This window comes from Podarcis filfolensis (genome assembly GCF_964270895.1).
Source record: "Podarcis filfolensis genome assembly, chromosome: 4".
NCBI lineage: Eukaryota > Metazoa > Chordata > Lepidosauria > Squamata > Lacertidae > Podarcis > Podarcis filfolensis.
Genome location: NC_139607.1, coordinates 42,203,407 through 42,229,348, shown reverse-complemented (window position 1 = coordinate 42,229,348; position 25,942 = coordinate 42,203,407). Strand labels below are relative to the sequence as shown.

At 40.2% G+C, this 25,942-nt stretch overlaps 1 protein-coding gene across 7 annotated transcripts in view; it reads left to right on the top strand.

Annotated features, from left to right (window-relative positions):
* The window catches only part of KLHL15 (kelch like family member 15), a 29,145-nt gene extending 3,649 nt beyond the window's left edge, over window positions 1-25,496 (top strand). For all 7 annotated transcript variants that reach the window (XM_083612358.1, XM_083612357.1, XM_083612353.1 and 4 more), the window contains 2 exons: window positions 5,999-6,710; window positions 19,253-25,496. In XM_083612358.1, coding sequence (XP_083468484.1) covers window positions 6,006-6,710; window positions 19,253-20,362 — 1,815 coding nt within the window. In that variant the 5' untranslated portion in view covers window positions 5,999-6,005 and the 3' untranslated portion in view covers window positions 20,363-25,496. The remainder of the gene's footprint in view (window positions 1-5,998; window positions 6,711-19,252) is intronic.
* The last annotated feature ends 446 nt before the right edge of the window (window positions 25,497-25,942 follow it).

The window sequence follows — 25,942 nt, the reverse complement described above, 5'->3', positions numbered from 1 at the left end:
GCAACAAGCACTGCCTTAGAAGAAATATTCCTTTTTGAGTGTAAGAGAAAGAGCAGTGAGATAACACTTGCCATAAGTCATTTTTTTAACTACTCATATTAAAATAATTAGCATGAATATATGTATTTCTAAATTACTCAGGAACACCTTAGTCAATGAAAAGTTCTAAAGTTTAATAATATAATAAACCAACTAAATTGTGTGGCCCTGATTTAAATGTAGCAGCAAGGTGTCTAGTGCTGCTGAAAGATAACCTTACAAGCCTTGTTGTATAAATATTAGGTTAATTTTTTAGCTTTGTTCACAGAGTGCCTCTAAAATATAGTAGTACTTTCTGAAACTCAGGCCTCAACTATCGAAGGCTGTGTTGAAATTTAAGTGTGGCTCTTACTGGGCAAAATCCAGCACTGTTTACAGTGTTGAGTCTCTAGCCACATTACAAATTTGCACAAATACTAAGATGAAAGTTGAATACAGTATAGGAAATCGTTGAAATATGGAAGAAACTCCTAATTATATAAAAAAATTAAAAGTTTATGGTGCATAGGATAAATCTTTTTGTACAATAATTTGTAGAGCCCATGGGTTTTCAGTTGGCTCTATTCAGAACTGTGTTGTCTTCTGTTAGTATCAATTTAATGTAGCTTTCAGAGATACCACCTGTCTGCTTGTTTATTTAGTTTGAGATCCTAATACCTTAACTTTAGTCCTTAATAATATACTATTAAATCAGCAATGTAAATATTATAGTAGCAAAGTATTGCTCCTTTCATAGTAGAAGTGTGAAAATTTGCTCAAATGTAAAATGTAAATAGAATATAGGACCAATCCAAATCTGTCTTGTTTGGCAGTGATTGTCATTTAAAAAAATAGTTGTTTCTAGAAGCTTCTTATGGAAATCGCAAAATGTAGCCGTGAGGAATAAAATGAGCAACCCAAACTTCACCCTTAACTATAATCTGCTGCTTTTTATTATGCATATATTTTGCTTTGTAAATTGGTTAATGCTATAATTTCATTAGCGGCATTTACATGTACACAGATATGTGCAGTGCAATTATTTTTTCTGAAACAAGAACAATTTACTGAACATTCTGCCTTACATCTGATTGTAGGCAAGAAATGAAGAATAATGTAGTGTAGTTTACATACCATGGCAGCTTTGATTCCAGCCTCATGGTAATGGAGGTTGAAATCTTTGTTTATTTACCAATGATTGTTTTCATACATGAACAGTCTGGTAGATGGTATGATTTTGCAAGCCATCTGCCATTAGTAGAATGTGTTCATTATATATTCTGTGAAATATCTCTCTTCAGTCACTGTATGTGCACTCACTGTTGTGGTTGTACATCACAGTATAATGTACTTCAGTTACCTTAATGAATGGCAGTGCTTTGGCCTTCCTTAATGTCTCAGACTGACAGCTTAATTAAACATTTTTGATCAGAATCATTGAGCATCTATCAGTGGCAGTGGCATCTTTTTTATAGCATTATCCTTGACTCCTCTTTTTGGTTGTGTGGAGCAATGGTACTTGTGTCAAATTAACTGTTGCCCCTCAAGAGATGCTTGTTTGTTCCAGATTGTCTCCGCAAGAAAGGTTAAAAAAGAAAGAAAGGTGCATTTCTAACCATGCCTACTCAGAAGCAGTTTTAGAAACTGAGATATGAAAGTTAGGAGCTAAATGGCACCTTAAACCTAGGTTATGGGTGCAACAACGGAATGTCTAGGCACACTTTTTTATAACAAGAATACAAAGCTGAAAATGAATAAACTTCAGCTAAAATATTATGTTCATTTTTCACATGGTTTAGTCCTTCCCCTGCTCATCCCTCTAACATTCTTAAGAGGGTCTCTTCTCCAGTCTTCAGAGAGTAGCTGGAAGTGGGGAGGCAGAAAAAGGTCCTCCTTTCCTTCTACTCTATAGTTTTAATCTGAAATCTTTGGTGCAGTACTGCGCCCAGAGCTCAGAAACTGCTGCCGCTAATGAAATTCCCTGTTGCAAAATGTGCAATGGGAGTTTTGAACACTACTCAGAAGTAAGTCCTATTGAATTCAATGAGTCTTACTCTTAGGTAAATGGCATTAGGATTACTATCTTAATCCTACTTTCATTAACTTTTAAGAAGCTGTAACTCTTGGTTTGCAGTTGTATTGAGGGAGTAACTCTGAGTCTCACATCTGTATCTTTCTTCACACACATTGCTCCAGGTTACTTTTGTGATTTGCATCCTATATGACATCAGTTCAACCAGTTGCAGCCTGGTTTATTCTATGTAACAAGCATTTATACCAAAGGGAATCATCAGAACATCAGAAATCATTGTGATCAATGTTACGTTTCTGCAGAAAATGAGATACATTTAACTATGAATAAGTCTTTTGGTAATCTTCTTTCGACTAGTCATTGTTCATCTGAACTTCACTCTTCATAATAGCTCTCTGTTCCTTGTGTTTGGAAGCAGCATCCTTTCCTAATTCGCCAGAAAGTAGAAAACAGTTATTCTAGATTTTATCAGTGACATACTGTGACTGGCCAAGAGTCTTGGTTACCTCTTTATTTACTAAAACATTTATCCAATCCATCCCAGTAGCCACCTAGAACACTGTAAACTACTGTTTTTCTGAGAAATTACATATATAAACTCAATATGCGGTGGTTTTCTCTGTATTGGGGGTGGGGAATCTGTAGCCCTCCAGAGGTTGCTGGTCCAACTCCCAAAATTCCTGGCTGTGTGCCATGTTGGCTGATGCTGATGGGAGTTGTAGTACAAAACATTCAGAAGGTCACAGTTTCCCTACTCTTACACCAAATGTAGCTAACATTGACTTCTAAGTTGTCTTCAAAAGCACATGAAATAGCAGGTGTCTATGCAGATTCAGATGCTTAGTTGTCACTTTCACAAAATTCATTGTATGCAAAATCAATGGTACAGAAAGAGCAGTGGTAGAAGACTCAGTTTGGGTAAAGGGCAAACATGCTGATTCTGTGAAGTGTGAAATGCCAAGCACATTTTTGTCGATTTTCCTGATGTTCATTATTAAGCAGTAGTGCTTCTAGAATAGTGAGCCAATTCAGATTTCTTTTTCATAATATTTGAATGGTTTACATCAGTGTAACTAAGTATCAGTTGATATTTCAGGTTAAATGTTAGGGCCAAAAACATAAAAGCCTTTCTAAATAATACCAGTTGCCTAAATGGTCATTCCAGGAAATGATTGCTACATCCAAATTCTGATTGGCCCTGTCCTTTGATAGACGTGACTCACTCTGTATATATGACTTTCATTTCTTGTTTCTACCCCAAAATGAGCAGTTTCTCACCTTAACAGATCAGTTAATACCTGATATCTAATTTTAGTACAATTTTAGTATTATGTGGTGCTGAAGCACATATACTAGTACATAAGATGCATGTGCTGCAAATACAGAAGATAGTAAAAGGGTAAAATTACATTGCATAATATAGAGATAGCTAACTTTTGGCCCTCTGTTAGACAGCATGGCCAATGGTCAGGGGTGATAAGATTGTAGGCTAACAAGTATCTGTCAAGCTATAGGTTCCCCACCCCTGGCATATTACAAAATAAGAACTGAAAAATGTGGATTGGTTTTCTTATCTGATAAGAAAATTAAAGGTGTAGGTGGTGTAGGGTTTGAGACTGTTGGGCATAGCAACTGCTGTTGATTGCGGTAGCAATCCCATTGTACTTTTGCTGTTACTAAACATACGTGGCTTATTGAGAACAGTGAAGACATAATGGCTGCATTCACACACTACAATGATTAGGCAGAGTTACTGGCCTATTATAGTATATTAGGAATGAACAACAATGTGCTTCTACACTCTGTTGATGGCTTCCACTTCACTTTTCTCTCAGTGCAAGAAACAAATTAGAAAGCTGCAGTTAAGCTTGGCCACTGTGATAGTCACTTGGGATCGTTGTTTGTTGCTCTCTATAAAGAGCCATGATTCATAAACCAATACAAACCATGGTTTCAGGCCAGGCTGTAATTCTGGCATGTAAGGGAGCAACAAACCAGGATTCTGGGTTTGAATGTCATGGAAATTGAGACTTTCTGTCTTGTTTCTCCTGCTCACACTAGAGGTGGTATGAAGCAGGAATGAATGGGTAATATGCTCTTTGTTCCCAATAAATAAGCTAGCAACCCTGACTTATTGTGATATGCAGGCATTGCTAACAAGGAGTAAATAAAATTAAGGACAAAGATTCTAAGAACAACTGTGCTTGAAGGTGTCATTGGGGAATGATGATGTAGTCTTACAAAAATATTAAGTGGTATTATTATTTTGCTATACTACTGTGTTTAATGATATGAAGGTAAGAACCAGTCCATGTAAGGTTTTACAACGTAAGTTATAACTTTCCGAATTTGAATTCAAAGGTGCCCGCTTCTGTTTCAGAAATGCACTTCTTTACTACACTGCTTGCCTTTTGAATTTTTATTTGAGTAAGTGCTAGCAACCTTGGAAGAACTTGGAGAACTTGCCAACATTGTTTTTAAAACACAGTGAATTTAAGCTTTCTAAATTGATTGTCTGTTAGCAGTATTTACTCTCAGTGATCCGCATATGTGTTAAAAGTAGAGGAGTTCTTCCAACATTTGACATGTTTAACTTGGTGTTGCAGAACAAATTAGCATGCTAAAGATGTCACTTTTTCTGATGGGGCCCATAACATGCCATGCTGCTTACAAGATGGATTATCTGCCTGTGCAAAGATTTTCCATGGCAGAATATACCATGTCTGTGTACAGGCTGTGCCATGGAAATTGCCTGGTTGACATATGTTAAAATCCTGCCGAAGTCCACATTGCAAAAAGCATGATAAATTTCATTTTTTCCTTCAGGGAGGAGGGGATCCTGGAATGGATTGTCCCTCTCACTTACTCCACTAGGCAGGTCAATATGCAAATTAGATCTCACTACCTCATGTGGGAGGCAACCTTCCAATTTTCTCCTGCCTAGTTCCACGCAGGTTGGGCGACAGATGTTTTCTGTCATGCCATTACGTTAGGAGAGGTCTTCATGAATTCATTCAAATTTAGAGCATACCAGCCAAATATATATTTTTTCTACAGCTCAGCTTGCTAGCCTGCTGTTCTTAGCAGATTCTTTGGCTTGGGAGTTTGGGGGAGCAAAGGTTGTCCATGGTGGCATACCTCTTCCCACCCCGATACAGGCTTGCTTCCTGGAGGCAGAGCTTCCTAGACATTTATAAGAAACAAAAAGAAAATCTTTAGCAATAGATTGTTGTGTCCCTTAAAGAACTAATTTTTTTTTTACCATATTTTCAATCCAAATAGTAGACAGGTTTTTTTGTTGTTGTGTGTTTTTTGTGATGTTGCCATGAAGTGTCTGTTCCAGGTAACATTGCTGCTTACCAGCTTGTGTTTTTAAGTCAGCATTTGGAAATTTTTTCTAGGACATGGGGAGAGATGCAGTCTGAGTATATCACGGTACTTGAACAATACGGCTGCTACACCAAAATGATCTCCACCATGGCAAATTGCCTATGCCATGGCATAGTATTGTTAAGCTGCAGCAGTCTCAGCTGAACTTCTGAATGACACTTTTGAAGAGTATAGTTCCATCTGCTTTAGGATCCTTTCATTTGTAAGAGCAAGAATTATCCTACCTTGCCACTTGCAAATAGCAAGACTGATTTTGTCTTCCAAGTTCAAACCTAACACTCTGCCCACTATGCTAGATCTCAGCCAATATAGGTAATGCAAGAGTTTGGAGATAAAAGAGCTTAAATGTTTACAGTTTTGAAATTTTGCTGTAAGTAATTTTCATGAACAGCTTCTCCCTTCTGCAAAGCAAAATTTCTTATATTGGTTATTGATTTGTTAAAAATAAAAGGCAACTAACACTATTCACAAAGCATGATAAACACAAGTTTTATATGTTTCTACATTTTCATGAATCTTTAGAAATCATAACATTTCTTTATTTACATTTTTCCCCAGGTGATTCATGGCAGGGGACGTGGAAGGATTTAGTTCCTCCATCCATGACACCAGCGTCTCTGCTGGGTTCAGAACACTGTATGAGGAGGGATTGCTTCTTGACGTCACTCTTGTTATTGAGGACCACCAGTTTCAGGCTCATAAGGCATTGCTTGCCACCCAAAGTGATTATTTCAGGATTATGTTCACTGCTGATATGAGGGAGCGAGATCAGGACAAAATCCATTTGAAAGGCCTAACTGCAACAGGCTTCAGCCATGTTCTCCAATTCATGTACTATGGAACCATTGAACTGAGTATGAGCACTGTTCATGAAATCCTGCAAGCTGCCATGTACGTCCAGCTTATAGAGGTGGTGAAGTTCTGCTGCTCCTTTCTATTAGCAAAAATATGCCTGGAAAACTGTGCAGAAATTATGAGACTTTTAGATGACTTTGGTGTAAACATCGAGGGCGTCAGAGAAAAGCTGGATTCCTTTTTGTTAGAAAACTTTGTGCCTCTCATGGCCAGACCTGACTTCTTGTCCTATCTGAGCTTTGAAAAGCTTATGACTTACTTGGATAATGATCGTCTGAGCAGATTCCCAGAGATAGAGCTCTACGAGGCTGTTCAGGCTTGGCTGCGGCATGATAGAAGACGCTGGAGGCATACCGACACCATCATTCAGAACATCAGGTTTTGTTTGATGACACCATCCAGTGTATTTGAAAAGGTTGGTGCGTTTGAAAGCAATAGATAGAATTCATCCTTACGTTTAGGGCAGCATGCTGTTAATAGGTAAAATTTCCAGAAATAGGAGGAGGGAAAAATAAGACACTGTTTTAGAAAATGGAACATTGAAGTCGTCAATGTCTGAAACAAGTGCCATCTAGCTTTTAGAACAAAACAAAACAAAACCCCCCAAATGCAAACTAGCAGGATTTACAGCCAGGAAAAAGGTAGGTTTGCAGCTTTTTCTGATTGTTAGTGATAGAGAAAACCTCATAAACAAGTACAGCAAGGTGATTGACAAGACGACATGTATTGTAATCAGTGAAACAAAATATATTCCTGCAGCGGGGAGGGGATCCTCGGATGGTTGTCCCTTCCACTTGTTCCACATATGCAAATTAGACAAATTTTACCTCATGGTAGGAGGGTAATGCCTCCTGTTTCATTCCTGCCTTGCTGCAGTGCAGGTTGAGTAATAGTTATATGCTGCCGTCCTTAGCTTTCTGAGGAAAGGGTTGACTTTGTTGACCAATTCCCTGTGGGGGAAAAAGAGAATTGGTCAACAAAGTCCAATTTACAGAGAATTCAATGACAAGAATGTCTTGAGTCGTCTGTGAGTCGTCTGCTCACAACCGCCCTTTTTTGACTGATTCCTCGCAAGAAGAGGCCAGAGGAGCAGAGGTTACCCATGGCGGTGGGCTGTCTCCCTCAGTGTATGCTCAAGTTTGCTAACAGTTTCATCCCAGGAAGCCAGCAGAGGCTGTGGAGGAGGGGATGGCTGACCTGACGGAAAGGCAGTTAAGATGGGTGCTGGCCTTGCCCCTGCCTTCCAGTTAGCCCATTGAGAGAGCTGAGGTTTTGGAGGGTCTGCAGACACTGAACTTTGTGTCATCCCCTCATCTAGTGATCGACAGCGCAGCTCTCAACTCCCAAGTTTTGTTGGCGGATCTGACATATTGGTACAAGGCCTGGGGGTTGGTGTGGGCCCAGTCCCTCAGATGGCCTTTTTGCGCCTGCTCCTTTCCACTCAGCCATGGCCTGGAGCCCAGCCCTAAGTCTTACCTCAGGTTTGGGCAGGAGAGAGGGCCTCACAGTGCACAATGCTCCCTTTAGTGGTGAGCTAAAGATTCCTCAGTGACGACTCCTGCATAGGCTCTTTCCTGCTCTTTTGGGGGCAGAGAGCTATTCCTCACCTTCCTCCTCTCCTGGCTGTAGTGATGCAGCAGCTGTTTCCAAATCTAGGTGGTGATCTAACCTTTGCAGGTATAGGGCCACCTCTGGGCAGCTGGAAGAGGACATCTTGGTGTCACTAAAATGCTGGGCCAGAAGAGAGGGAGCTGAGGCAGCTCAGAGGTCTGAAGGCAAGTCTATTCCTCTGCCTCAGCCTCCAATCAGCAGCCACAGATTGGTGGTGCCAGGCAGGGGCTGCAGAGCAGGCAACAAGCTTTCAGACTTGTGATCGGCTGTGGGTGAATTGGAGGAGGATGAAGCTGCTGTGTCTGCCATGGCTTCCAACAAGGAGGAGGGGGAATTACCAGCCAGTGTGGAGGAGGAGGCGTTTTCTGCACCTTTGTCTTGCTTGTTTTCTACCAAGGATTTTGCCCTCTTAAAAAGGCAAGTCATATCTTAGAGATCCCTGCTCCTAAGATCTTGGGGTGGGAGGAGGGAGCCTCTGAAGTGAAACGTACCCAACCCTCCAATCTCATTTGATAACTTTTCCATCTGTTTTCAAGAAGGCTCTGCCAGCTGAATGGGCCTAAAAGGCTTTATACCTTTCAGTCTGATAGTACGGCTAAACTAATTCCTCCTCCTGGGTGCTTGTTTAGTTTTGATGGCACAGAACCATAAAATTGTAGAGTTGAAAGAGACCTGGAAGATTGTGCAGTCCAACCATCTGCAGTGCAGGAATTCTGCCCACAGCCATCCCTGGTTGGACTTGAACCACCAACCTTCTGATTGACAGCCAGACACACTAACCCATTGCGCCACAGGAGGGCAGCAAGAACACTGGCAGCCAAGGACACAGATAAATTAGCTAGGAACTCAGATGATAAGAGAGGACAGAGATCCTGCTGAGGCGTGCCCATGAAACTACTACATTGGAAATTAGGGTGGCCACAGCCTCACTCTTGATGGCCAGGGCCTCCCTAAAATGGGCGAAGACTTCTGGAGGAGGTTCTGGCTAATAACTCCCACCTTCTCTAGGGAATTTGAAAGCTGGAGAGGACAGCTGCCTCTATGGCTGATGATAGCCTAGATGCCATGTAGTATGCTGCAAGGGCCATGGCAGTCAATGTAGCTATTAGGAAATACCTATGGTTTGAGATGTGGAACACAGATTCCAAGTGTAAGGGTAATCTAGCTACAGGCCCTTTTCTAGGGGGCAGGCTGTTTGGTGACCTCTTAGAGCCCTACTTGGTGGAAACTAAGAATAAGAAAAAAAGCTGTGGGGTGTCAGTTTGGGCGTAGCTCCTTTCAGCCCTCCAAGGGTGCCTATGGTTCTAAAGACAACAGATGCCAGCGGTACCAGTGGGGTGGACAGATTCTATCCCAGGCAACAGTAGAACCAGTTCTCCAATTCCAGAGGCTCTGGACAGAGTCAGCAGGGAGGAAAGAAGGCAACTCAGTCCGGACTCCCTAAGTCAGCTGCAGGAACTTCCAGTTGAGGGTCGTCTGCGATAGTTCTTCCTTTGTTGAAGAGAGATGACAACAGATCAGAGGGTTCTGCAAACTGTGAGGGAAGGGTATACTGTAGACTTTGCCTACTTACCTTATGACTACTTTGTGATTTCTCCCATATCCAAAAAGGAAAATTACACCATCTGGTCTTAGCAGCCATTCAGCGCCTGATATCCATCAGTGTTATAGAGCTCTTGTCCCCAACAGAGCATTGCTACAGCTGCTACCCCATATTTAGTCTTCGTATTCCCAAAGAAGAAGGGAGATTTCAGGGTCATACTGGGTTTGAAGAGGGTGAACAGGCACATCCAGAAATGCAGGTTCAGAATGGAAACCCTTCATACCATCATGGAGCATCTTATCAGCTGGGGGCTTCCTTGATAGCATTTCTATATCACACCAATACCAGTGTGGTCCAGCAAAACTCAAGAGTCTTCTACCTTTCCCATTGTCAGCCTTTCCAGAATTGACGGTGAAGAAAGCTACTTGCCCACACAGTTCAGTGTAAAATGTTTTATTGCTTCAAGACACAAGACAATTTAGACATATTATACACATAGTTAAGAGATGCTGGTACATCATAAACTATTCTACTAAGTACAGTAACTTGGTCTTAGAGGTTAAACTGAAGAGATCCAAATATACAGAGAGGTCCAAGTTTTGGGAGAGTTCCACCACCACCACACACCACCTTGCTGCTGAATGCAGCCTTGGTTTTATACCTGCTAATGCACGTTTACACATTATTTGAGTCATGCCAGAGGCCTGTAGCCTTGAGCTGTAGCCTTTCAAGAGGCCCACCATAGTTGACGTCCTAACCCTCAACAGAAATCAGTTGCAGAGGAAGGGCAACTCAAAACATTGACCAAGCAGTTCGTGCAATTTCGCATATATTCCCAAATTACACCAACACCCCTTCTGTTGGGCTGTTGCCTTGAAATATTTCAATTTGTGATACCTAATGGAAAAGTTGCAGACTTGTTCTTTTCTGCAGATACAGGCTTTGTAAATATATCTGCCAGCATAGACTCTGAAGAACAGTATTGGAACTTAACTAGACCTTGCTGAATATGATCTTTCACATGATATGGGATATCAGTGTGCTTTGTTCTGGGGTTACACCACTCAGCCTCAGTAGTAGAGGGCCTAGTATTTTCTTGTTCTTCCTCTTGCTTTGAGCATAGCCAAAGAAACTGTTTTTATTATTTTTACCATCTCTTGCAAGCCTGATCTCATTCTAAGCTTTGGCCCACCTGTGTGCTCTTCCTTCATGATTTTCTTTCATTTCTTCATTTCTCATACATGCCCTTATTAAATCTCAGCCCATTTGTAAACTCCTTTGTGTAGCCACACTGTTTTCTTTAGATGCCTCCCATCTTTCTTTCTTGTTGGAATTCTGCATCCCCCCCCTCCAATATTTCACCTTTAAGGAACTCCCATCCATCTTTGACTCCCTTCTCTTTGAGTATGTCTGACGATGGGATGTCACCTAGTAATTCCTTCAGCTTTTTGAAATCGGCCTTCTTTCTTCTAGAAAGTGCTTTTCCCAGTAGCTATTACATCAGCACATTGAGTCTCACAACTGGGGGAACTCTCAGCATGTAAGGAACTGTCCTTGTTTCACAAAGATTCAGTGATGCAGAAGTTGGTCCCCATATTTTAACTCAAGTTTTCATAGGAGCCAGGATGTCATCTTACCTTCTTTCTGTCCCCATCCTAGATTGGACAAGGAGAGGGAATGGTGCTCTGGACTTAACAATGAGCACTGCATGTCTGTCTAAAGAGAAGAAATCCTGCCTGTCTGACTCCCTGTTCATCTCCTTCCAACCACAGACCATGGGAAAGAAGGTTTCAGCTGCTACACTTTCCAGATGGCTGACAGGATGCATTTCCAAGTGCTATGTGGTTTCTGATTCGGCCTTGCTGGCTGGGGTCACTACTCACTTCACTAGGAGTGCCTCTGCTTCAGCTGTCTTTGACACTTTGGATATTTGTAGGGCCGCCACCTACTCTTCTCTGTCTATCTTTGTGAGACATTACAGGATCAATATCTATGTATCTGCCAAAGCTTCTTTCAGTAGGTGTGTATTACAACAGGTGGTTCCCTGGTTAGGGGTAGGGTCCACAGCTGGCTCCACCTGACAGTAGCTTTGGTGCATCCCATCCAAGGATTCCTTACCCCTGGCAGGAAATTGTGACATTGGACCTCCAATGAAGGTCCATTTTCTGCAGGGGATGGAGGTGATCCTACCCACTCTAGGCTAGTTTCGGCTCTTCGTTGCAGCTTGGACAAATTCGTTTATATGCTGGGGGTTTTTTAGTATTCTCAGTTCAGTTCAGTTTTGTATTGGGTTTTTTAATTGGATGTTCCTCTTCCTTAAGAGTTGCAGTTCTTGCCTTTTGTATCCATGGCATGCAGTGCTTTTGTCTGAGATTAACATACTTTCTTCTGAGCTGAATTACCTTGTCAACTGGAGGTGTTACCCTCTCTCCTTGAGGTAAGATCTGTCTAATTTGTATATTCCTGCCTGTGGAGCAAGTGGGAGGGAAAACCACCCGAGGATCCCCTTAATCCCCTGCAGAAAATGGACTTTTGCGGGAGGTCCAATGTCACAATTGCACACTATGACTTCTTTTATAAAGTGGAAAATCAGAAATGCAAAAGTGTATTAGAAATATAGGTGTTACTTTATTTTATGCTTTTAATTCTGCCCTTGATTTTATATTGTTAACCCTACCCTTTTCTTTCTTGATTCCTATGGAATCAATGGAGGATCTAGGTTGATGTGCTCCAGAAGTAGAAATGAGCTCTGTTACGGCTCTTTATTTTTTTCAGCCGTTCTGTCATTTGCGGCTGAAGTTTAAGGCAAATGGAAATGAGTCTCCTCTTGCTGGGGCCTTTAGTACCAGTTCTCTTTCTGTTCCACCTCCTCTTTGTTGGAAGAGACAACTCTGATTATTATGGGGCTTAAAGCACTCCTGTATTTATTATCATCATTTATATTATTATCATTCTAAAAATATACATTTCAAGTGTCAAAAGCTAGGGTACAGAGGCACCTGTTCAGCGTTCTCAGAAAGCTGTATAATAATGGTGCAAGATGCACCTCTGTGGGAAGGGATTTCCACAGTTTAGGGGTTGCTGCAGAGAATGCCCTCTCTTGGGCTACCTTGTCTCTGAGCTTCCGAGGGCAGTGGAATAATCAATGAGGCCTCCCCTGCCAACACCCAAGTGTGTCTGTAGATTAGGAAGTGGTTTTTTAGGTGTTTGGGGCCTGAGTTGTTCTATCGCAGGAAGCTGAATTCTCAGTCTGCTTGGAAAGTTACTGTATAATACTGTTCCTCTTTTAGATTTGGTCTTCTCCAATGACAGAGAAGTGGGAGATGGTAAATGTCTGTTTATAAATGTATTTACAGTGGTAGCTTGGTTCTCAAACTTAATCCGTTCCAGAAGTCCGTTCCAAAACCAAGGAGCGCTTTCCCATAGAAAGTTATGCAAAATGGATTGATCTGTTTCAGACTTTTAATAACAATTCCCAAAACAGCAATTTAACATGAATTTTACTATCTAACAAGACCAATGTACTGCAGTCACACAATCAATGGGTAGCAGAACTGGGTTCCACACAGTCACACACAAAAAAAAAGAGCCACAAAAACGCAAAATAAATAGCAAAAACAGATAGACCTCAGTGTAACACTCCAAACGGAAGTGTGGCACCCCGAACGGAAGTATGGCACTCAAATGGGAAGTGTAACACTCAAAACGGAGCACATTCAACTTCTGAAAAAAGTTCGCAAACTGGAACGGGTTTGCAGTGTTTGGGTTCCAAGTTCTTTGAAACCAAGGCATTTGAGAGCCAAGGTACCACTGTATATACTTCCCTCTTGCAGAACATCAGGGAGGTGTACCATATCAAAACATTTAGAAACAGTACAAAACTCATTAAAATGACTTGCTGTTGTGCACTGGGTTGAGGTCTGCATTCTTTACAGGGGCAAGGTTCCCTGAGGAATTAAGAGACCTTTGGAGAAGCTGGTTATTAGGAGAGCAGACTGCAGTTTCAATCAATCAGGAACAAAGCTTTTAATTCAGGAAGACTACCCAAGCAGTGGCAACTTTCCCCTCGGTCTAGATATGATATTTCAAGAGTTGGGCAAACTTTGATTCTAGGAAGCCCATCAGTATGGGGCAGGAAAAATGGGAAAACACAGAAAAGGAAAAGGTTAGATGGAATACCACCTCGACTTTGCAGCTGTACATGGGTGGAATCCTGGCTGGGAGGAGGGGGAAGATCTCTTGGTGCCTAGTACTAAACAAAGATCAGCCAAATTACGAAGTAGATAGGTTTTTTCTTCTTCCTTATATTAAGAAAGCAAATACATTTTCAATAGCATTTTCGTCTGATGGCTGTACACAGCCTGTGTTATCTTGTACACAGAGTTCTGTTTAAACAGAAGTTCTAAAGTGTTAGTACCTTTGTGTAATCACTGCACTTGTTATCACCTGCCACAAGTACAAAACTATCATTAGGAAGATAGGGTTATATAAGATTCTGTAACAGTGACCCATCAAGTAAAGCTGTCATACCAGTTTGGCATTTCTCTTTGTATTAGGACTAAAATAGTTGTTCAAAAGAATATGCAAAATGTTTAAATCCATGTACATTTTGATACTGATATGCATTAGAAGAAACCTAATGATATGGTTGATTTTAAAATTAGGTTTTTAAGTCAGGTGTCCAGCCTTATACATTTGTATTTTCATGCTAAGCTGCATTAAATAATTTCTTAGCTTTAGACTTAAGTTCTGTGAGCCAATAGAGTGAAATAGAAGCCTTTAAAGACCAAACTAAACAACCAAGAACGACACGTATATTTTCTAACACTTATCCCTAATGCCACACTTTTGAAATTTATTAAATAAATGTGTTGTATTCTGATTGTTGTGTACTGTAGTCATTGGTTACAAACATTTGATGTATCTTTAAAACCTTATTTTGCTTTTCATACATTATTCTCCTTGTGGACTTGCTCACTTTTTATGTTAGATCAGTATATGTGTGTTTCTCATCCATATTTTCTGTTTCCATTTATATTACAGGCAGTTCACAACTTACATGTACTTAACTTGTGCACATTCAGATTTACACGCTTGACAAAAAAAAGTTAAAAAATTCAGAAGGGGGTGAGTTTCTGGGGAAAATTACTTTGGCAATCCTACTTCGCCATTGAATCCAGTGTGTTTTGACTATACATGATTTTGGCTTTACGCATAACCCCTGTGTAAGTTGAGAGTCACCTGTATTTATTAGTCTAGTCTGTATCCAAAATATAGTTGTCTTGGTGTCAGTTCACAGCATAGTATCTTAGTGAGATGCTTCCAGGCCTACATGTACATAACACCTTGTGTCCCTGCCCTAGTTCTTAAAAGAAGAGAGGGACCTTCTCCCAGTGGCCAAACTTTTTGTACTTTTTTTTTATTTTACTGCTGCTCCTCAGCTAGTGATCTGTTGCTGTCACACACAGTCCCAGCTTCTAGCAACTTTTGGGTATAGTCTCCAGCCCTTTCTCAAAATCCAGTTTGCCCTGGCAGTATCAAGAACTCTCAAGGAAATGCAAACGCTACATGAGTGAGGATTATTTGAAGGTGGGATGAAGAGAGAAAGGGCTAGATGCAAAAGCCAGAAGTTGATAGAAATAGGGACCCAGTATGGCAGTGGTGCTTTTCTAAAAAAGCAATATCAAATAAGTTTAGGCAAAATCTCGAGCCTGGATTGCTTTCTCCTGTTTTTTGGTACAGGCAAAGAAGGCATTAGATGAATAGTGTATGATTTAATCCTTGGTATATTTCTCTTTTAGAGTTCATCTTCTAGAATAAGTAACCTGCTCAAGGAAGAGCAGTATATGTATGGAAGTTACTTCATAGTTGGGTGTTCCCTGGAAAGAAAAGACTGCATCCACAATGCAAAACTGTGTAGTTATCCAGCCTATCTTTGTAGTTACCTCCATGTATCACCTAACAGTTAGTCCCTGGCAGTTGGTATAACAGGGTTTCATAGCAAGTGGGAGGACTTGCTGGAAGTGGGTGTAACTGAATTCCAAACAACAGGTGTTTCATAACAAGTCCCAATCAGCTGAAGCATTCTTAGGACAACAATGCATTGTGGATTCATGGACTTCTTCCTTCCTCTCTTGCCAGGGGCGCCAACTTACCCCTTACATGGGGGGAGGGCATCATGCGATGCATCATGTAACGCGTCCATGATGCAGCACTGGGTGGGGAGGAGGCGGAGTGTGGTGCTGGGCTCCAAGCTCCACCTCCTCCCCGCGGCATGCACCCAGCAGGGGCAGGACGTGTGGAGGGTGATCTTCACCCTTGCGCGTCCCAGCCCTGTCCTGGCTCCCAAGTGTGGGCTGGGGTGCACAAAGGGCATCTGGCAGCAGCGGGGGGGGGTATCAGCCCCCTCAGTATTGGGGCTGGGTCCCCTGATTCAAAACATTGAGAGGGCTGGAGCCCCCAGCGCCCCATATACCTGGCGCTGGTGCCTCTTGCATGGGTAATCCTCCTTTTCAGTTTCAGAATGAGCTATGGTAGCAGCAGACTTGGCACCAAGCCACGGTTTGCAAACCTGCTTCTAACCAGTGTGTCAGGTTGAGTTTTTGTTTAAACTATAGTAAGGAAAACGTAGGTCTACCTGTAGTACTGAATTCAGTTAGTCTCCAAACTGAAAGAACAGGAGAAATGCCAATGGGAGAGATGAAGCACTACAAGTCTCAATTAAGGTTAAATGGGCTTGGGTTACATCTGCACCAAGCCTGTGCCAGTTATTTACTCAGAAGATGTGTATGCACAGATCTTCAGCTTGGCCTGTTCTTGTGTTTTAAGAACTGTGAATCAGAATAGCTGTCAGTCACAGAAGTCAGCCAATTAGTGAAACAACAAATGCAGGGATAGGAGATAGGTTGAAAGTTTTGGAATGGTATTTATTGACAAGGAAGGGGTGATATTCAGTTACGTTTTAATGCAATTAATGGACCTAACTTAGTAATGCTTGTTAATTTTAATGGGTCAACACTGAGTAAAACTTAGCTGAATACCAAGCTGCTGTCTTCAATGTAATAAAAGGGGGGGTGGGTGGGGAAGGAATCCTCAGGGTGGCTAACCTGTGGCCCAAAATATGTTTCTGAGGGTTATGCGTGAACAAGCCTAGACTAGTAATAGCCTTTGCTAACAAATGGCAATTAAGATATGAGGTAGAAAAGACTTTTGTCCTAAGAGAAGCCTGTCATGTTGAAAACAAATTCAACCAGGTTGAAAATGAGGATTCATAGCTGACTTTCATTTTACTGATAGCGAAGGGAGATTTCTCCAAATTTTATACTTTCAGAAGTATTAGATTTTATGAGGAAGTTGTTATTTTGTAGCCTGTGGGAGCAAGTTGTCTTGGAATGCAAATGTTCTTTAATGTTAGTTACAGCTTGTGGAGTGGGATGGTGTAAGTTCTGCCAAATTTATGTGGATGTTGACTAATTTTATGTTACTTGGACTGCCAATCATTATTCAGTTGCAAAGGATGAAGATTTGAGGATCTATATTCAACTTTTAGTTGCTTTATCCGAAATGTGTGCTGCTGCGTGTGTTTACATGTCCTCTATTGTGGTAACTTTTCGTCTAAGCTATTAGTTTGTTATGTTTTCCATGCAACTTTGACAAACTAAAAATTGGATATATTAGTAAACTAATAAAATCAAGAAAAAGCACTTTGTCCAACCAGATGCCTCTAGGAAGTAGAACTTGCTGTTGCTCCTAGCAAACTAGTTGGCATACAGTACTCAATATATAGCCATCATGACTTTTAGCCATTAAATATTTTTTCTAATCTTTTAATGACTACTGGCATACATTGTGACAGTGAATTTCATAAGTTAGTTATGTGTCATGTAAAGTACTACCTTTTGTCTGTCCTGAGTCTCCTACCAATTCCATTCTAGTATTATGAAAGAGAAAAATTCATTCCGCAAAGTTTTTTGGAAGCAATTTCAAGAGTGTGTGTGCTAAATTCCACTGTAAAAATCAAATGCACTCTAGAAACTTTCATAATGCAATAAACCTAGCTGATCAGATTACTCTAGTTTTCTGATTTGGTTTTTAACAAGGAAAAAAAAGTAAAGCATTTCAAATGTTTCTGTGATGATTTGTATTTGCAGTATTTAGTATAGGTTCGTAACCCTATTGATAAACCCAGTGTACATTTTTTCTTAGTCTAATGACTGTCTTGCGTTCACAGCCAAACTTCTGTTCACAGGTCATTCATTGTACCACTAAAATTGAAACAAAAATACTATCTATTTACTACGGCTTCATTTGATGTTGCAGGAAAATAAAGTACCGTATTTTTCGCTCTATAAGACGCACCTAGTTTTTGGAGGAGGAAAACAAGAAAAAAAATATTCTGAATCTCAGAAGCCAGAACAGCAAGAGGGATCGCTGCGCAGTGAAAGCAGCAATCCCTCTTGCTGTTCTGTCTTCTGGGATAGCTGTGCAGCCTGCATTCGCTCCATAAGACGCACACACATTTCCCCTTACTTTTTAGGAGGGAAAAAGTGAGTCTTATAGAGCACAAAATACGGTACTTCTAACATTGATTTCCAAACATGTGAATATATGGTATTCCATTGTATATGTATTTAAAATTGAGAGAAAGCGGGGCTAGCGTTTGGTCACAAAGGTTTAAAATGTGGTCATTGTTAGAGCATGTTTTTATCTTGATGCCTCTTTGTATATGACTGAAATGCACATAGCTCTAAATGGTTTGGTAGCTTGATTCTTTCGTTAAGATCAGTATGACTGTGGTTGTTAATGCATAACTTCCTTGAGTGTAAGATCACAGCATCCATGAGGCAGTGGTGAAAGGTCACTTAAGGATGTCACTTGCATGTTATTTGTTAGAAGCAGCAAATAAAGTCTTTCTTGTGAAAGTCTGTTCTGTAGCAGCAAGGTAAAAGCTCTTGGTGTAAATATGTAGCCTTGCTGTTAAACTTATCAAAAGTTTCCTATAGATCTTGGAAGGTAGAACCAACAGTTTTCCTCCTGCCTTAAAGCAGTCAGCTGTGTGACCAAAGCTTGTTGGGCTCAATGAACATCAGAACCGGTGGCAACCACTAGGTATATGCTTGCTGATTTGTTTGCAAGTGTGACAAAAGCCCACTGTGAAATGCATGGGCTTGCTGGCACGCCACTAGGAATTAACTGAAAGAGCTATTCAGCATTTGATGGCCTTTAAGGACTTTAGTAAGCATTAGAGCATTAGGAAGGTAGTGAAATTCCTTGCAGCAGTTCTCAACCTGTGGGTCCCCAGATGTTGTTGGACTACAACTCCCATCATCCCTGAGCTCTGGCCTTGCTAGCTAGGGGTGATGGGAGTTGTAGTCCACCAACATCTGGGGATCCACAGGTTGAGAAAGGCTGCAAGAGGCTATCTAAACCTGAATTGGATTCTAAGCATTTAAAAACTGCCATGGAAAAAGCAAGTTCTATTTAATCCTTTTTTGCCAGACATCTCAAGGTAATAGTTAAAAAGTTTTCTGGGAACAATCAATCAGATGCAAAAAAGAAAAAATATTTCATTAGTTATGAGTTTTGTTGAACATAGGCAGGGCAGTTAGATAGGAAAGTGACAGAATAAGAGGTGCAGTTTGTCAGAAGGTTCAGCTGGCTCTGCTGGACTTATGGGACTTATTGCTGTGATTAGGTCATGTTTCCCCCCTCATGATTCAATTGTGTAAAATTAGGCAGCATAGATTTCTTCCTCATACTGTTTTCCTTGGTCAATACACACGTGTGTTTTGCTCTGTCCTTAGGTGAAAACATCGGAATTTTATCGTTATTCCCGGCAGTTGCGGCATGAGGTGGAGCAAGCTATGAATTACTTCCATAGTGTGCACCAGCAGCCTTTGATGGAAATGAAATCAAATCGCATCCGTTCTGCCAAACCCCAGACTGCAGTGTTTAGAGGAATGATAGGACACAGCATGGTAAATAGTAAAATTCTTCTTCTGCACAAACCAAGGGTCTGGTGGGAGTTGGAAGGTCCACAAGTACCGTTACGACCAGACTGCCTTGCTATTGTTAATAATTTTGTATTCTTATTGGGCGGGGAAGAGTTGGGGCCAGATGGTGAATTTCATGCTTCTTCCAAAGTGTTCAGATATGATCCAAGACAAAATTCTTGGTTACGAATGGCAGATATGTCTGTACCACGCTCAGAATTTGCTGTTGGTGTTATTGGAAGATATATCTATGCAGTGGCCGGAAGGACAAGAGATGAGACATTTTATTCAACAGAGCGATACGATATCACAGAAGATAAGTGGGAATTTGTGGATCCCTATCCAGTCAATAAATATGGACATGAAGGAACTGTTCTTGGTAACAAGCTGTACATCACAGGCGGAATCACATCCTCGTCCACATCTAAGCAGGTGTGTGTATTTGATCCCAGTAAAGAAGGGACTGTGGAGCAGCGAACAAGGAGGACTCAAGTGGTGACTAATTGTTGGGAAAACAAATGCAAAATGAATTATGCAAGATGCTTTCACAAGATGCTTTCTTATAATGGCAAGCTTTATGTTTTTGGAGGCGTCTGTGTAATTCTGAGGGCCTCTTTTGAGTCTCAAGGGTGCCCTTCTACAGAGGTTTATGACCCAGACAGTGATCAGTGGACTATTTTGGCTTCTATGCCAATTGGTAGAAGTGGTCATGGTGTAGCTGTGTTGGAAAAACAGATAATGGTTCTTGGGGGCCTATGCTATAATGGTCACTACAGTGATTCAATTCTCACTTTTGATCCTGAAGATAATAAATGGAAAGAAGACGAATACCCAAGAATGCCCTGCAAGCTAGATGGCTTACAAGTTTGTAGCCTACACTTTCCTGAGTATGTGCTGGAACATGTTAGACGTTGCAGCTAAAGTTTAAAGAAACAAAACTATTTATAATTTGGTGGGATGGAGGGCTGGGGTAAGGGAAAGCAGATTTAAGCCCACTGAAAACAGTGTCTTGTGTAATATGCCACTTAAATTAATAAAGAGAAAAAAGAAGTGTACAGGGAATGCATCTACCAAGTTTATTAGGAATGCTAATACCTGTGGTTTCATACTGATTTTATTTTTTACATGCTATTACTGTGTTTTGAGAGGGGAAATTGTTCTTCCATTTCATGTGTTTTAACCCCATATACTATGTCCATTCTGTATGAGTGAAGACAACACATGCTTCAGGATGCACTAGAATACACTCTGTTTGCAAGGTGGGTCAAAAGCATTTATGTATTGTGCATTTTTATTTTTTAAACTGTCAGGATAAAATTCAGCAGCCTTACTAGAACAGAGCCTAACTTCCAATGTAGCAGTGAAAGGGGCCTTTCAATTTGTTCCTGTAATTACTTGTTGTTTAAATGTTATTTTTATTTCCATTTATGACTCCTCCCAATCAGGTTTGACACTCCTCATTTTGATATCAGTGACAATTTAAAATGGTTTTCTATTTATTTTTCTATTTCTATTCAATTTATTTTAATGTACAGTAGTTCCAGTAAGTCTGCTGAAAAAATAGGTTTTTGAAAAAAAGAACACTGAAGATTTTCTACTAAAATAAATTCTAGGCTGCATTTGTCTGCGTTGTGGTTTGTGAATAAAATATATCTATATATATACATACATGCATACACTGTAAGATCAAAATGAAATGCATATTTTTATGTGCAGCTGGAAGAGTCTATTTTTAACTAGTGGACAGATATGAGCTATATCTGTTTAATTTTAGCTCTTAATAGCACCCTTTCATGTATTTAAATTTGTTGGGTAACTGCAGGCCTCGTTCTTATCAATGTAAACTTATATTTGGTATATACTGATTGATTCAGTAACACTTGAACTCCTTTATAACCAGGTGTTAAAAATGTCGAAGCTACCATTTTTGTTGTTTATAAAGTCAGATCCCAACCTATAGTCTTCAGTACTTGATTCTAGAAATACAAATCAGAAATGTTTATAACAATCACTGCCTCTGCTGTTCTTGAAGGATGGTAGAGCTTTTTAGTTGGTGTTTATCGCAGAAGCATTGCAACTGTACAGTTCTTTGCACTGATTGAGCTGCTGGGCTCAAAAGATGCCGAGTTAGGCAAACTTCTATTTTTTAAGCAAATTTAGAAAATAACCACTGGCTCCACAGTATACTTGTATGGAGGTCTGAGGATGTTGAGCAATTGTATCTTGTTGAGGTCACTTTCTTAACTATTAGACAACTATCTGCGTATCACCGAAAATAAATCTGAACAGAGTTCTGAGCTGAAATACTCAAGTTCCAGTAGCTGCCTGTGGAATATGGAGGTGAGCCAATCTTGCCTGGGCAATGTAAGGTTCACTGATGCTTGGCAAACAGCTAAAATGTGGCTTCAGAAGAAATGCAAGTCCAACTGTTTGTGTAAAACATGGAGGAATTAACTGTACCATTTTGTTCCAGTATCATGAACTGGAAATCACTGTAGAACATGTAGTTCATTTCGTATTCTGGGAGTTGAAGCTTATGCATGCTAGAAACCTCCACAACGGACACATTTGACTGTGTCTTGTTTCAGCTCCTGGATTACCCAGGCCCCAAAGTGGTGTTACTACTCTGCATCAAACATGTCAACGTCTACCCAAAAATGTTTTAACATTTTTCTGTCTTTTTTCCTGACACATGGATCAAGATCTAAGCTGCACAATCTCACATGATGTGTCTCCCTGTGCATACAAAACAAGCACGTACGGAAAGAAGTTATAGCCCAACCCTTCTCTCATAAACACCCCCCCCCATATAAGCCATGGCCTCACATGTATTCTTCGCCTATCATCTTATCTTTAACATGACCAGTGAAATCAAAAGCTTTCACTTCTGGTTTTAAATGAACCCAAGTTCCTCACTGAACTTGGGGGAAATCTGGTTTGCTTGATCTATGGTTTGTTCAATAAAGTCAAGATCAACCCATGTTTATAATCCTTTTTTAAAAAATACCAGTGTTCCTGGAACAGAGAACTAATACCTTTAAAATATGTTTCCATTGAAGGGCGTCCAAGGCTCACTGCTGCTCATGCATGCAACACTAAACAGTGATTTAGCATTATGTGTAAAATGGGCCAAAATATCTCTGCACATGCAAGAGTAAACACGGGCACTTTGTTGTGAGAGTGTTTTCAAACACACAATCGTGTATAATGAAACTGATTATACCATGTGCTCTGCTGTGCATCTGAATCAGCCTGGGTGTCAAATAAGCTTTTAAAAAATGATTTACCCGGGTTTCTCAACCTTTGACGAAGACCAAATGTGCAGATTTAGAAGTCATTGCTTTGCATATGTGCCACTTCTCAGCTTCTGACTTGAACTAGGTATTTGGTTTTCATTGTTGCTTTCAGCATAAAAGGAAGTTAGGTCTGAAATGATTCACCAAATGTAAAGTATTGGAGAATTAATTACGGCAAGCCAAGAATGGAATGATAAGACTGTGTAAAAATATTTTAATCTGTTTAGAAATCTCTAGTGCTTGTGGTTATCAACCCTTTATTCTTCATTCCATCCCAATGCAACTGTTTAAGAAGCCCAATTCCGTACATGTTTTATTGGAAGCCCCAATGAATTGCCTCAAGTAAGTCTGCATGAAATTGCAACCTTATTTTATTCAATTCCTATCTTGTTCACACTGGATTTTTTTAATTGTATGTGTTTGTTTTTATTATCATCGCCCCATGTACCAGGTTTGAAAAACCAAAACCAAGCATCTAGCAAAATCAAGCCAGTTTCAAATCTAAAGGGTGGTATTCTTTTCTCTTGTATAAGGTTAAGAAATATTTGTCAACTTGGAGTTTGTGTCAGTGATATTTAGCCTAGTATCTTGACTTTGCCTATGATGCCAGAAACAAATAGTATGTTCTTAGAACTTCTGTGCATTACTTGAGTTTGTTTGCTTAATATAAGAGAAAAGGATGCACCAACTTTTCTTTAGTTCAAAATTCTAGTTCTCTGGCATCAGGTACTTGCATCTTTTTCCTTTGATTCTCAACACATTTCCTATTACGGACTAGAATTTGTCAAGTACTAGGCAGACTAGTCTAGGCTAATAATAAAAGGCTCAATACTTTAAGCCCAATGGTTTTCATCTGTACTGATGCTTTAGCTACCTGTTTAACTGGTGCCAAAACAAGGGGCATGAAACATAAAAACTCCATACAGGCAGTAACCACAACCCAACACATACTTAAGCCCTCAGGTTCTGAAAGGAATTTGTTTAACATGAGCTTAAGTATACTGCATTATACAGTCGTACCTTGGTTTTTGAACAACTTGGAACTTGAACGCCACAAACCCGGAAGTAGGTGTTCCAGTTTGCGAACTTTGCCTTGGAAGCCAAACATCCGGCGCAGCTTCCGTGGCTTCTGATTGGCTGCAGGATACTCCTGCAGCCAATCGGAAGTTGCTCCTTGGTTTCTGAGCGTTTCAGAAGTTGAACTGACTTCTGGAACGCATTCTGTTTGAAAACCAAGGTACGACTGTAAAGATATATGGCCCATACGTTTCAGTAGAAAGGAGGGCATGTGGGGTACATCAACTGTAGGGAGACAATACTGGGAAAGAAGTGGCTGCTCTTAATGCTTTTTAAGGGACCAGTGGCTCTCCAAGGAGTTTACAGATGTTTTATACTAATGGAAAAGTTGACTCTAGCATTTTAGCAGCATAAGCCAACCATTTAATAGATGAAAAGGTTTGCAATCATAATTTGAGCCTAGATAAAGCAGTGTTTGTGCTGACACAACTTTCCCCCCCCAAGCATGGTAGCCGAGAAAAAGGATAAAGCTAGAATTGGAAGGTTATAGCATACATAAAACTAGACTTATTTAGTATGATGCTGCTTAAGCCATTAGTCACTGCTAGAAACTAAGTCATTTAGAAACCATGCGGATGGGGTCCAACTTAAAAAACAATAATTGGGATGATACCGTAGAACTCCATCATTGTTAAGTCTTTTTGCTTGTTTCATAACAGTTAAAGGGAGAAATACTTTCTTCTTATTAAATCCTGGTCACAGAACTTGCTAATGTTCAGAAAACTTTTATTCTGGAGAGAACAAACATTGTGAATTCTGAACTGGAGAATGGGCAGTGTAGCATCAAGATTGCCCATACATGGTGTAAACTGTAAAAGCCAATTAAGGGTGAGCTTATGTCTCTGTAAAACAATATGTACTGTATCATTAAAGTGATAGGGATTGAAAATCTTAGTTTTTGTATAGTGTGATCTCTTATCAGTGGCAGTTTTTGTTCCAAATAGTGTAGCAAAGAGAAAAACAGACAGAAATCTGGATTAATGATTCTGGATTGCTTTGGTGGACTTTCCAAAATTATAGTATTGAGTTAAGATCAGGATTCCAGTTATAATCTCAATAACTGGTAATCTTTACTATTAATATTAATGCCACTGGAAGTCTGGAAAAGAGTACTAGTATAAAGCAAACTACGGGTCTGCAAATGTTGTTGAAGCACAACTCCCACAAACCCTGATCATTAAAATGTGATGGCTGGGGCTGATGGAGATTGGGCATCTTAACAGCATGTGGAGAGCCACAGGTTTTCTGCATTCCTGGTGAAAAGGTTACTGGGCTGCAGTGGCATATCCCTATATGGCATAAATTCTACTGTTGCTTTACTGTTGTTCTGAATGAGTTGGCAGAGGTTTCATGAACAACGGTCTTGACAAGTTAACTTGGAAAGCTGTCTTCTAACTGTGCAGAATCAAATGGAAGTACTTTGTTCAAACATATACACAAACTCAAATGTGCGTGTTGGGGTACTTTTTCCAGGAACGTTACCAGAGCTGCTATGAAATTCTGTGATCTGTCCTTTTTAACTTTCTAAAAACATTTTTTCTTCCCACCTGTTTCCAAACATTAACTTCTCTCATGCTGTGAATGCATTATGTTCAGTGATGCATATGTACTCTATTCTGTTTTTAAACTAATGTGTAAAAATTGTATATATAAAAATGTAAATAAAATATTTTTAATCTTTAGGGTACTTTGTCCATTGTGTATTATACTTCAAGTTCTTCTTTTCTATGGGTCAAGCATGTTGACCTAACTCAAAAATTCCTGTTTATTTAAAACATTTAGCCCAATTGATAAGCAAGCACAAATGACTGTATGTTAAAATGGACACTAGATTAACATTGCAATTTACCAGGCAATATCCTGCTGTGTCATGCTCAGTGTAGACCCCTTGAAATAAATACTTATCTTGCAAAATGGATCTACCCTGAATATGACTTAAAATGGAGATCATACACCAACTTTCTCTCTTGGTGCCCCCTTAGCTGTAATTCAGAAAGGGAAACTATTACTCTCTTTTCAAAGTTGTCCATGTGGGTTCTAAGGATAAATAACTCTGCTTCTCTCCCTATAAGTCATGTTTCCTTCCCTCTTATCTGCTAATGAGACCACCATCGTTACTTTAGCACAA